This window comes from Etheostoma cragini, chromosome 18 (assembly GCF_013103735.1).
Source record: "Etheostoma cragini isolate CJK2018 chromosome 18, CSU_Ecrag_1.0, whole genome shotgun sequence".
Taxonomy (NCBI): domain Eukaryota; kingdom Metazoa; phylum Chordata; class Actinopteri; order Perciformes; family Percidae; genus Etheostoma; species Etheostoma cragini.
This window is the reverse complement of record NC_048424.1, coordinates 7,284,174-7,296,821: the sequence shown is the minus strand read 5'-3', so window position 1 is coordinate 7,296,821 and position 12,648 is coordinate 7,284,174. Positions and strand designations below refer to the sequence as shown.

The window sequence follows — 12,648 nt, the reverse complement described above, 5'->3', positions numbered from 1 at the left end:
TGTACAGTTGTGAGTGGTCCACATAGTGAACATTTACATTGCGCTATTGCAAATAATCTCAGGGTTAACGGTATTTACCAACAGGTGGGTCTGCGCTGAGTTCTGGAGGCGGGCCCCGCCAGCAAATGCTTAATATCAATGCTTGATATCCCGCTAGCAGCGCCACCGCGCATCCCCGAAGCATGTGGGAAGCGGCTCTGCGCTCCGCTAAAGATACGCGTCAGGTCCATTTTCACGTGAGCCGCCAGGCCATTCAGACATCCAGTCCAGAAGTGAAACGTCGAGAGTATCTAGTCAATTTATCAAAACGCATCCTCAATACCGTATACAGTACACCTCTACAACAACACGGACAACGAGAGATTCATCTTGGAGGTGGAAAAACGTAATACCACATCACAGATCCTTTTTATCAGGACAACACCAGAAAAGAGAAGGCATGGAGTTTAACTGGAAGAGTACTTGGAGTGAAAGGTAGATACTAGTTTAATAAATATGTGATTGTTCTGTAAAGTACTTTACAGACTAACCTACAGACTAAGAAATCTCCAAGTCTGGCAGCAAGACGCTCCGCTTCTGAGACACTCTGGGGTGGGGTATAGCGCGTGGCGGAGGACGGATCAAAACCGGAATGCGGCCGGAACGCGACACAGTGGAAAATGGCTGTGTGTTCTTGAATTATATTTTTTGGGGTCAAATAGTTAAGTTGTGCCAGTTAACATTGTGGTCCACATACAGCGGTTTAGTATCACAGTAAAACATTTGTGTTCATATGGTCACTTCCTCAGATTGACCCCAAAGATTGGCTTTCCCTGGAGTGAGATCAGAAACATTTCCTTCAACGATAAGAAGTTCATCATCAAGCCCATCGACAAAAAATCTCCGGTGAGTAATATTTCAACCGCCAGCGTTTAGGTTTACTCACGCTGACATTTCTAAACACTGAAATACTTCTCCTAAAAGTCTCTCTTTTCCAGTTTAAGACTTCTCGTTTCTCTTTAGATAAAATTAAGCTTTCAAAGCCAGCTATTAAGTTTCAGTGTGCATCTATACCTGGGCTCCCTGCTTCCATTTACCTGTGGCATCATGTTTCTCTGTGGTGAAGAGAAAAACCATTAGACATATCCTCAGTCTGATTTAGCATACAGAATGGCCAGGGCAGTGCCCCAAACTCTTAAAAGTGTTATATACCTTATCTGTGTAGCTCAGGCTATTTTACCTTTCTCAATAAGCGGAGCAATTGCTTCAGTAAGGGTTGTCGCAGCAATCTGTATTAAAAATGTCCCCCGCTCAGAGCCACTACTGTAGTCTTTGTCCTTTTATCAGCAAAGCACAATGAACAGGCAGCTAAACCTTGTATTCAGCCTGGTAATTGTTCACTTTTTTTCTCTTTCTAATTCCTTATGTCTGTTTTTCTTTTCTAAATTTAAGGACTTTGTGTTTTATGCACCGAGGCTGCGCATAAACAAGCGCGTCCTGCAGCTGTGCATGGGCAACCACGAGCTGTACATGCGTCGTCGCAAGCCAGACACAATCGAGGTGCAGCAGATGAAGGCCCAGGCACGAGAGGAGAAGCAACAGAAACAGATGGAGAAGTACGCAGATTCCCAGAAAATATGTTGTTTTGTTTTTTACCATGAGACGGTGTTCCATAAAATAGATTAAGACCAGCAGAGCACTTATGAGTGGTATGACCTTGTTCTCTGCTGTCTGAACTAGCTTTACTAATGGCAGATACTATTCACAGCCCCTTTTAATTCATGTAGTTTAACATGTAAAGTGAAACCTCCATTCATAGGGCAATAACACTGCATTCCTTTTTTAAGTGTGGGAAATGAGCTTCCTGAATTGGCTGAACCGAAAGTAGATGGATGTTGACCCCTGTCTTAGCTATAGCTGTCGGACTACTGTTTGTCTCGTACAGCTGTACAAACACGGTGATGTATCGCTGGGCAGACAACACAGTAAATACCAGTAGGCGAACCAGCAGACAGTTACGGTTCACACACACAGTAGTCACATTGGTCTGTGAGAGAGGCTCTGGGCTGGCGTCTAAACACAGTTACTAGATTGTTTGTTTGTGACGAGTCCCTTAAGATGGCTTGATTAAACATAATTAAACCCTGTAAGAGACATTAGGTTGTTGCTGCATCAAAAGTTATAGAATAATCAATAATAAAGCTGTAGTACGAAGTGCAGCAAATCTTGCCCCCCCAACAGAAATTTTTGGCCCATGACAAAAGTTTTTCCTTTTTAATAGTTACACTAAAACATTTACGTTTTTATGAATCTATTTTAAGTAACAATGAAAATACAAGGCCAATTAACTGAATTGAGATGGGGTTCATATGAATTTTCCAAGTCAGGAACCAATTTTTCCAATTATTCCTACACCACATGAATACAGCACAAATGCCCTATTTTACAATGTTATTTAAAGTTAAAATTAATATTTATCAATCCCCGCAATTTGGATCCGCTCCAAACTTGGATGGGTTCTTCCTAGGCCCGTGCTACACCCTTCCACCGAGTTTCATGAAAATCGGGCCAACACTTTTCCATATTCCTACTGAAAGACAGACAAACGGACTGAATACATAACCATTTTTTTTACACCAGTTTAGTGTACTGTTGGGAGGCCATGACAGATGCTTCAGGTGTTTTACATTTTTTGAACAGCAGTAATAGAGCAGCTCATGCAATCATGTGGGGTTGTGTGTTTGTGTGTGTGTGTGTGTGTGTGTGCGCGTGCGTGCGTGTGTGTGTGTGTATGCGTGTGTGCGTTCACCGACTGTTGTTTGTCAGCTGTAACTACGCATCGACTATGTCAGCTCACGACGGCTGTGTCTTATCTGCAGGGCCCAGCTGGAGAACGAGAAGAAGAAGAGAGAGGCCATCGAGAAAGAGAAGGAGCAGATGGAGCAAGAGAAGCACGATCTGATGATGAGGCTCTACCAGTTTGAGGAGAAGACTAAGAAGGCAGAGAGAGGTGAGAGGGTCTCATTTATCACTTAACCTTTAGAATACAAAGTGTGTGGGTCAGTGTCTGAGTGTGTGAAAATAGAACGTGTACATGCGGATAGGTGAAAGTGTTGACAGGCTATGAAAGCAGGTTACTTGTTTGTTGCTGAAACAATAAGCTTGTATTTACTGTAGCAGTGATGTAATCCGTGTGTGTGCAAAACCTGATGGTTAGTCATATTGATTTTCTATTTTGATATATTTTGTTTATTGTCAAAACCAGAAAGATTTGTGATTGTTTGACTCTTTAATTTCGAGTTTTACCTGTGTTTTGTCTCATCTTGTCAACAGTCAGTTTCTTTTTAGAATGATAAACAAGTTTTCTGCTCACAACTATGTTCCAGATGAATTTCATTGTTTGTTTTTAAACGCTTTAAATTCCACCTTATTGGGAAAGTGGTTGCTTTCTTAGACCATTGTCTCTATCATCTGTCTTACTACAGTATCTCAATATTAACACTGGGAATACCCCTCAGTCGGCACAGAAAACGGAACACATTTACTTTTTGCACATTGTAAATAGTTTTTTATCTGGGTTTGGTCTTCTCCTAATTATTATTATGCTATTCTTGATATACTTAATAAAAATGAAATGCCGTCATGCTCAAAGATTGTAATGATCACAGTAAATCAAATCAGTATTAATCAATGACTGATAATAGTACACTATTAACTCTTGGTTAGGAAATATAAAAAAAATCCACAATGCTCAGGAGCTGTTTTAGGAAACTTTTTAAAAAAACGATACATTTGTGTTCTGTGTAGATTTACGTCTACAGTAGGAACCGATGTGCTGGAAACATTGTGTTGAAAGGTGTTGACAGGTTGTTGGGAGATGAATTGTTCTTGGTCTTTGATAACAAAAGAAAGATATTGTTTTATAATATCACTTAAATGGAAAAAGCATGATCCCAGAGCTATTGCTGGGACATCAGTCTCTCTCCTTTGTCTCATATCTTTTATATTTCTTTATTGCAGATCTGCAGGACCAGCAGCAGAGAGCCATGATGCTGGAGCAGGAGCGGAGGAGAGCCGAGGAGGAGGCAGCACGCCTTGAGGCCGAGCGTCAGGCTGCCTTACTGGCTAAAGAGGAGCTTGCCCGCCATGCTGAGGAACAGAAGAAGAGTCAGGAGCAGCTGGTCAGTTTTTTAACAACACTGCAATTGTTTAGTAACTTTAAACCAGGTTTAACTGATATAGAAAAAGGCTGTCTCTTTGCTTCTTCTTTATATTGAAGAACAAAATCTGAAAAGTTAACACTTTGTGTGCAAGAAAAAATAAATGAAAACAATTTCTCACTACAGCTAGCACTTTGTCAGTGCCTGGCTACTGTAGTTCCAGACAAAACCACTTTGTAGCGTCCAGCTGAACCACACCCTGTTACATCAGACCAAACGCCCCCTCACCCTGAGCCGCTCGTCTGTGGACCACCCACAGGACTCTGCTGCTCCCTGTTCCCCTTTCACAGCCTGGACAGTAAAGCTGTGGTCCCTCTCCACATTCACAGTTTTATTGCACAGACACCTGCTCAACACCCTTTATGCTCAAACCCTATTAAGGTGCTTGTGCAATGGATTAAGTCACCCTGCAACTTCCACTGACAGTGATTGAGAACAATGTGTGGGAGTTTTGTTATCAACATGTTTTAAACGTTAAAAAGCACGTAACTTACTGATAAAAGTACACCGTGTCTCTGTGTCTTCAATGAGGGACTACGTTTTCAGCTAAACACCTGTCAAATAACAATAGGGAGTCTGTTCAGTGACTTGACGCTGAAAGGTGTACCGTTTTAATACGGAGCCTCCGGTTAGTTCAATCAGGTGAAAGACGAGCTGTTCCCATCATTGCGGGGATCAGAAGGATGATGTTTCATCAGAAGGCTCTTCTCAAAACGTCAGCCTCTTTTCTTTTTTCTTTTTTTTCCTTCATACTATTAGATATATTTAAATGCTTTTAAAGCTAAAATGCTTGCTCAAAATTGATCAAATATACATTTATTTAAACCTTTAGTGCCATGTTGTATTCAAGTCTTCAATCAAGTAACTTTAAACTGTTTATAGTGATTTTTAGCTCAGCTGATGTTCCAGACGGTCATCTTTAAAATGTTTGTTCTGCAGTCAAGGCAGTGTTTTAACAGGCAGTGGTCAAGTACAGTAACATTGGAGTGGTAATTTGCCTTCATATGTAATATTTTACACCTTGCTTCAGTAGAAATGTCACAAAAATATCGGTAAATTAAACTGAAGAGATGGGAAAATTGTGTTGGATGAAAACATAAAATCTAATTAGACTGTAACCTCAAATGAATACACGAAAACAAACATAAATGCCCCATTTAATTCCCGTTTTCCACATAGTTTTAATTCGTTTAAGCTGTGACTGGCCCTCTGTTACTGTAATTACACCATCTCGTAGCACCCTGGTCTTCTACAGTGGTTAATGGCAGCTGACTGAAGAATTGGTGCAAACAAATTCTTGATGGACCAACTCAAGAATTGCATTTCCATCCACAGTAGTGGATTAATCTAGTTTTGTAGCATTACATTACATGAGCAGCAGGACTCTCTCTTTGTGCAGTTTGAGCATTTACATGATGCTCTATGTGATTTTTGTTTAATCTGGCTGTGTTTGGTTTTCTTTCTTTTCGATGAATTTAAGCCTCTCTTGCAAAAGAGATCTTGATCTCAATGAGACTGCCTTATTAAATAAAGTTTATATTTCCTTATCCACCTACATGTATTAAATCTGGACCCTTAAATAAGTGTTTCTCCTTTTGTTTTGTATCAGGCTGCAGAGCTGGCAGAGCACACAGCCAAGATCAGCCTGCTGGAAGAGGCTAAGAAACGCAAGGAGGAGGAGGCGGACACATGGCAGCTCAGGGTGAGAGCTTTAACTGACGGTAACCTACAGTGTACTGAGGCTCATTCAGCTATTTCAGTCAATGTACAGCATACAAGTACATGTTCTACAGGGCCTAAAAGGCCTAAATTAGGTTTGTTTAGACTCTTTCACTGCTATTACACATTCTCTAACCTGTCAACTATCCAAAAAAACAAGGTAGTTGTAAGTCCATTTTTTTCCTCTTTTTTTTTAGTGTAGTTTGTTTTGAACAAAAAAAAAAAAAAAAGAAGATAAATAATAACATGTACATCTCAGCACAATCTTCCAAAATATTGTAAGTGATTCAAATAAGAAATTCCCAGTCTATTTTTTTGGGGTGTTAGTCATAAACCAGAATGTGGGACAGGTTGGAAATTAGTGTTTTTACTTTTGATATATGTTTCTGACAGGTTGGAAATTAGTGTTTTTACTTTTGATATATGTTTCTGTTAAATTTAAAACTTGAAAATGTACAAAAAATCCGATTTTCTACCAGAGTTCAGAGACGAAGGAGAGTAAACTGACTGTCGCTGTGTGTAACTGATTGTTCTCTCCAGGCTCAGGAGGCCCAGGAGGATCTGATAAAGACCAAGGAGGAGCTACACATGGTGATGACAGTGCCCCCGCCGCCTCCACCCCCTCCCACGTACTACGCCATGGAGGAAAACAGCGACAGCGAGGAGAACGCCAGCGAAGAGAACAACAGCACACACAGCGCCGACCTGCAGAGCGAAGGCATCAACGACCACCGCCACGAGGAGGATCGCCTGACTGAGGCTGAGAAGAACGAGCGCGTCCAGAAACAGCTGAAGGTGAGGAGACGATCGGAACCACAGAAATGAACACCTCACACATTCAATCATCCCTTCTGATGCAGAGACCTTATTTAATTTATTTTGTGTGTTTTGACAGATATCTCTCACTATATAATGTAAAGTAATTCAAGTCCTTTTCACATATTACTGAGCCTTGCTGAATGTGTTTATCTTCTCTGGTGTCACAAAGCAGCCACAAAGAAATAATTGATTATTATGACTTTACTCAAGCCTGCAATTGGACCTATTGTTTATTAACAGTGACCAATAAGTAGAAACAAGAAAAGAAACAGAGGATTTTCTGAGTGTTACTGATGCGCACCCAGCTTGAAATTGCCTGGAGGCGTTCTCTCTTTTATCCATACTGGGACCAGGTTCTTTTTGTTTCTGAGATTGATGTTTTCTCACTTGGTGCTTTGGCAGATCGGCAAACACAGACCACAATTTCTGACTTTGACACAACTTAAATTTTCTACAGTTGAAAATAATGCAATTATGAATCCATTGAGCGTTCTGTGAATATGTATAGTATTTGTGTTGCATGCACATTACATTCTGCCAAATACGTAATGAGCCAAACAATAAAAGTCTTAAAATGAACGGCTCACCATAGAGTCTTTTACATAGGGAGTAGTGAACGAGGCGAATTTTGGGCACAATGGAGGGAAGACCCAGTAGTAGTACTACGGTGTGATTTGATGCTAGAAGTGCATTAGTTGTGGGATTTGTTTTCGAGGTTTCATCTCATGGTTCCTCTCCTTCTCCTGCCCCCTCAGGCCCTGACCTCAGAGCTGGCACAGGCACGGGATGATTCCAAGAATACCCAGAACGACCTTCTTCACAGTGAGAACGTCCGGGCCGGCCGAGACAAATACAAGACCCTGCGACAGATCAGATCAGGCAACACCAAGCAGAGGATCGACGAGTTTGAGGCCTTATAAAAAAGCCTTCGGTTCCTCAGCCACTCACCCTTTCTGAATGGTCACTACATCTCGGTCGACACAGATGGACACACACAAACACGCTCAAACCCATGTTTACCCAGTTGCAGTCTTAACTGGAGCAGTATAAGCAGCACTTACTGAGAGACACGCTATTGTTGTGAGTGTGCAGAGCTTTGCAAATCCTTCAGAGAAAACTTAGTGCCAAAACCTTTCTCTTCTTAGTGTTTCAGATCCTTTTTATGTATATGAATTCTGAAGTCTGTAATTTCATAGAATTCAGACCGAATCATATCCAGAGGTGTGATGAAGTAGTGGGACGGGCCAAATTCTATCATTAATTCATGATGTGCACATATAATATGTAATCATAGCCTTGCTTCTTTTTTATGTCTGTCGTTTGTCGTGTAGAAAGAAAAAGAACAGCTTGTCGTTAATAGCGACCACTCAGAAAGGGGCAAAACAGTATAAGCAGGAAAATGTACGGTTGTTTTTGTTTTACATTATATTTGAACACTTCCAAATGTTTAATATTGATATACGGTAGTTTAAATCATCCCTAGTTTGGTATTTATACTGTATATGGGACATTAAAAAGGGTATTTTATCTTGGTTTGTATATTTTTGCTATCTACTAATGATAATGAAAAAAGTAATGTTTTAAAGTAAGGTTTTATATATTGACCAAAATAATAGCAGTCTTATGTTCCATACATATTCCTTTAGATCACTAAATTAAAGAGATTTAACCGTAAATTATTATTTTATATTGTAGGAAGCCTCCAGCTGGATGCCATTAAATCAGTTAGGGAGATTGCTATCTATCTAGCTACTTTTGATTAGTTTTTGTTTTTTTAGCCGTGCAGTTCACAGCATGCTAAGGAATGTCTTCATCCTCAGAGCACTGTGTTGACTGGGACACTTAGGTTTAATATATTTTATTTTTTATTGTATCGCTGTTCTGTGTCATGTTGCTGTTGAGTGAGAGATGAGCAGGTGTTGTGTGCTTTTACCTCCCTAAGTGGCCTTTCTCTCTGGCTGTCCCTCTGCAGGGATAAGTGTCAGACAGTTGGTCTTCACATCATAGCCAAGGTGCATAGTCACAAAAAATATGGTTTTAATGTTACACCTAATAAGGGTTGAAATGACGTTACAAAGAGTTTTTATTTTGCAGCTTGGTCATAATGGCCTGACCGAGACCGTACAACAACACTCTCCTCTCTCTGGACATGGACTAGAGTAGCATCGAAACACGCAGCTCTGTTGGGCTTTGTATAGGAACAGGATTTTATAATGAGGTGTTTGACAAATTGGCAATAAAGAAAAGTCTATGATCACACATCGGCGTGTTTTTACTTTGTACACTCACTGTATGACTGAAAGTGCATATGGGCTGAAGTAGATGTGCTGTGGCTTTAGGTATGGCAATATAGGTCTATATAGGTCGGTCCACTGCTGAAATATCTCAACTATTGGAGGGATGCCCGGATTTATTTATTTTTATTATTTTATTTTAACAAAGGTCTACATTCCAGACAGTCCTCACCTAGAAAACGACCGTGTAGGTTCATTGTGCAAGCAGCTCATAACGACACATATTTATAAGCAATATAACATGACCCAATATAAGAAACAGAAAGTCAACGGTTACTTTTTTCAATTATTCTTTTTACAGACCTTAGTCGATCCATGATGCAGTTGCCTCCTCATTTTAGTAGTGTTACGTGACTCATTCTAAGCCAATCGTTAGTGATTTCCTAAAACTAACGAAAAACCATAAATGGTATAAAAAAAGCTGTTGTTAACTAAAACAGAACAATCACATGATGAAAACAGCCACCGCGGTCACGTGTTACAGGTCCTATGTTGCCCAGAGGACCTTGGGAACATAAATTAGATACACTCCCCGTGTTGTTAGCATTTAGCTAATAATCGGGGCTAATGTTTCTGCATACTTCTGACCATGTGGTGATTTAATAAGAATGTTCAAGCTCTAGACTTAATGGGAATTTAAATGTTTCTGAAACTAGATAATTTTCCATCTGAGGATCCTAAATGACCTTCAATGACAGGAAACACAACTAACAGTTAAACAACGCTATTTTTGTTAACGTCTTTGCTCATGTCTGCCATGAGTCTTCGATTTTGCCATAAAGGGCGCAGCCATGCTGGTTGCAGATGTGACGATTCTAGACAAAAGGGAGGAGCCACGTTACGTACACACTTTTACTGGCAATCACATCATAGCCACACCCTAAAACACCCCCTGCTTTATGACCCATTGTAAAATCGAGACCATAATTAAAACAATGAACATCTTTCTGTACTGCAGAAGACTTGAAACAAGCAATTGAGACCATAAACTTATGAAAACTTTTACTGAGGTAAAAAATCCACTTCTACAGAAACCGATCTACTTTTGCTATCGCATGTGTCGCCCCCTGCTGGAATTCAGATAGAATGTGGGTTTAAGGCACTTCCGCATTTGCAGCACGTTGCCTAAATGGGTGCTTTGTCCATTAATATTAAAAGTCTACAATGATACCTGGTTTAGCTTATGATACATCCAAAGTAAGTTACCGTATGCAACACTTGAAATGCAACGATGCATCTGTAAGGTATTCTCTTATTGTAACTGAACGATTTTCTGTCCGAGCAAAACATTATTCGCAGCTATATGACCTCGTGGTAAACTTACTCGGTAATACAGTGGGCAATACAACGTGTGGTAAAAACACAACCACTTTTTTCCAACGGAGCCGCTGAAATCAACACAAAGTGACTGTTGCATATAGCCACTTTAAATACTTTTAATTGTAAAGTGATTCAGTTTGACAGATAAATCAAAACATTTCTTTACAAACAAATGTGCATGATGTTAACTGAATGAATACTGAGTATTTTTTCCCAATATGAATGCTGGACCATAAACATGGTAAAGTGCTGAGTCTGTTGTTGAATGCTGTTGTGTGCTGACGTTGGACGAGAAACTGGGAAGCTGACGTCACTCCACTTGTTGGGGCAGCCAACACCAGTTGCCATGGTGACCCCGGAGAAGACAGGGGTCAGGAGAGCATTCCATGTAAGTGACATCACCACATCTTCCACAGGAACTTTTCTTCTTCCTCATGGCTCTGTGAAACCAGAGACTGAGCATGTCTTTCACGTGCTGCTTAGACAGAGAAAAGAAAGGCTTCATTGTACAGAAGGAAACATTGGATAGCTCACTCTGAAATAAGTCAGACCACTTCCTGTAAAGTGCCAGGTGTGGCTCTAAATTTCATTTGTCAAAAGTATCATCCCAGCGTCTTTTTCAGTAATTTAATTTGCATGGATGTTTAGGTGCTTGACTCCTCTGATAGAACATCAGGAAATTTAATTTGAAAGATGCTTTGAATGCTGCAAAGTAGCCTCAGCTGGTAACAGTCTAACCCCATTTATTTAACATTTACAGTATAAGCATTATACAAAGGCTTAACAAAAAAATCTTAACTCAGACATCCTCTTATTAGTTTTCTCCCAGAGCTTTTTAGCAGTGTGTAATGGCCTTTATTAGCGAGTTATCTACTCGCTAATGAAATGATTTTCAGTCACTCAACACAGTCATTGAACAAATGCTTCACAAATATAGATGTTGACAAATACATTAACTCTTCTGTTATCCTCAAGTCAAATTTGATCCCTTTAAAAAATGTCTATATCTGAAATATGGGCTTCTTTTTAACCAAATTACCACAAAAAATTGATTGGATTCCATACAATGCTCTTGTTAAATACAATTGATCACTTTCATTCCTGACTAAACTCTGTACTACTCTACATTCCTCTGATCTGAACTATTAGTCAAAATAATTTATAATGTCTGCTTTTTTAACTCAAATATAAAAAAAAATTCTATGTAAATGAGGGTTATTGACCATGAATTCCCAAAAGTACTGTAAATCTAGTGGTAGTTAAGTGGTGATAGCAAAAACTAAACAAAACAAAATGTCTGAAAAAGGGATGAAAATGTCAAATCTTTGTCTGTTTTTGACCCAGGAGGACAACACAAGGGTTAATAATAACTAATGTCCCTATGTCTGCTTACAACTAGAGTTATAATGTTGCAAACCATGTATTCATTGTCTGTATACTTGGCAATGTGAAGTATTAATGGGTTAACAAGTTACCAGAGCATTGGTTAGCTTGGATAAAGGATGTTACCACGGTCTATTTGAGCCCCTCGTCTGGGGTCCCTCAGAGGGGCAGGAGGGGCCACAGCTCCTCAGCTTGGCTCGGTCTCCCCCTTTAGAAATGAGCGTTGTCTGGATGAGCTCTCTGCCTGCTCCCAGAGTCAGACACCTAAACACAACACAAACAAATATCTATATATCACACCCTCATGCATTATTAAATACTTACACTCTTTATTGCATTTATAAACACACACCCAAACACACATACCACACCTCACAGGCCTGCACACAAAAAGAGACTATAATGAGGTGTGTTTACACTCTGACGCATGTGTTCTAACCTGTGTTTGCATTAATAGGAAGGTGTTTGGATCCTTTGATAAGGACAGTTAGTTGGTCATTGCCCTGTGGCCAGCGCTCTTCTGACCTCTAGTGCTTTTTAATTCCTTTTAAACATTGTTTTAAACAGTGGTGGGAAGTAACTACTGGTAAGCACATTTTCACAAGTATGATACTTAAGTATAATTTGTAAGTACTTTTACTTTGCTAGAATATTCAAATCTTATGCTACTTTATACTTTTTACTCCACTACATTCATGTGACGGCTGGAGTTCCTCTGCAGATTAAGATTTTTCAAACAAAACAAATTCAATTTCTAAAATATGACACACTATGAGATCAAATACTAAACAGTGTATTGAGTTGTTAAAATGAGCAGTAATCAGTAGTACTATTCATATGATACAGTGGGTACGGAAAGTATTCAGACCCCTTTAAATTTTTCACTCTTTGTTTCATTGCAGCCATTTTCCAAA

At 39.7% G+C, this 12,648-nt stretch overlaps 2 protein-coding genes across 3 annotated transcripts in view; one reads left to right on the top strand and one right to left on the bottom strand.

The window, feature by feature from the left end:
* Positions 1–8,996, top strand: part of ezrb (ezrin b) — a 32,565-nt gene extending 23,569 nt beyond the window's left edge. The window contains exons 8-14 of the mRNA XM_034900920.1: positions 789–885; positions 1,432–1,595; positions 2,859–2,989; positions 4,000–4,160; positions 5,809–5,901; positions 6,459–6,713; positions 7,493–8,996. Coding sequence (XP_034756811.1) covers positions 789–885; positions 1,432–1,595; positions 2,859–2,989; positions 4,000–4,160; positions 5,809–5,901; positions 6,459–6,713; positions 7,493–7,657 — 1,066 coding nt within the window. The 3' untranslated portion in view covers positions 7,658–8,996. The remainder of the gene's footprint in view (positions 1–788; positions 886–1,431; positions 1,596–2,858; positions 2,990–3,999; positions 4,161–5,808; positions 5,902–6,458; positions 6,714–7,492) is intronic.
* A 1,457-nt stretch (positions 8,997–10,453) lies between these two features.
* Positions 10,454–12,648, bottom strand: part of sytl3 (synaptotagmin-like 3) — an 8,060-nt gene continuing 5,865 nt past the window's right edge. Inside the window, exons 13-14 of one of the 2 annotated variants that reach the window (XR_004660512.1) lie at positions 11,827–11,998; positions 10,454–10,826 (exon numbers count right to left, since the gene is read on the bottom strand). The gene's annotated coding sequence lies outside the window, so the exon portion shown is untranslated. Of the gene's footprint in view, positions 10,830–11,826; positions 11,999–12,648 lie in introns of both variants that reach the window. The other variant, XR_004660511.1, reaches the window with a different exon arrangement.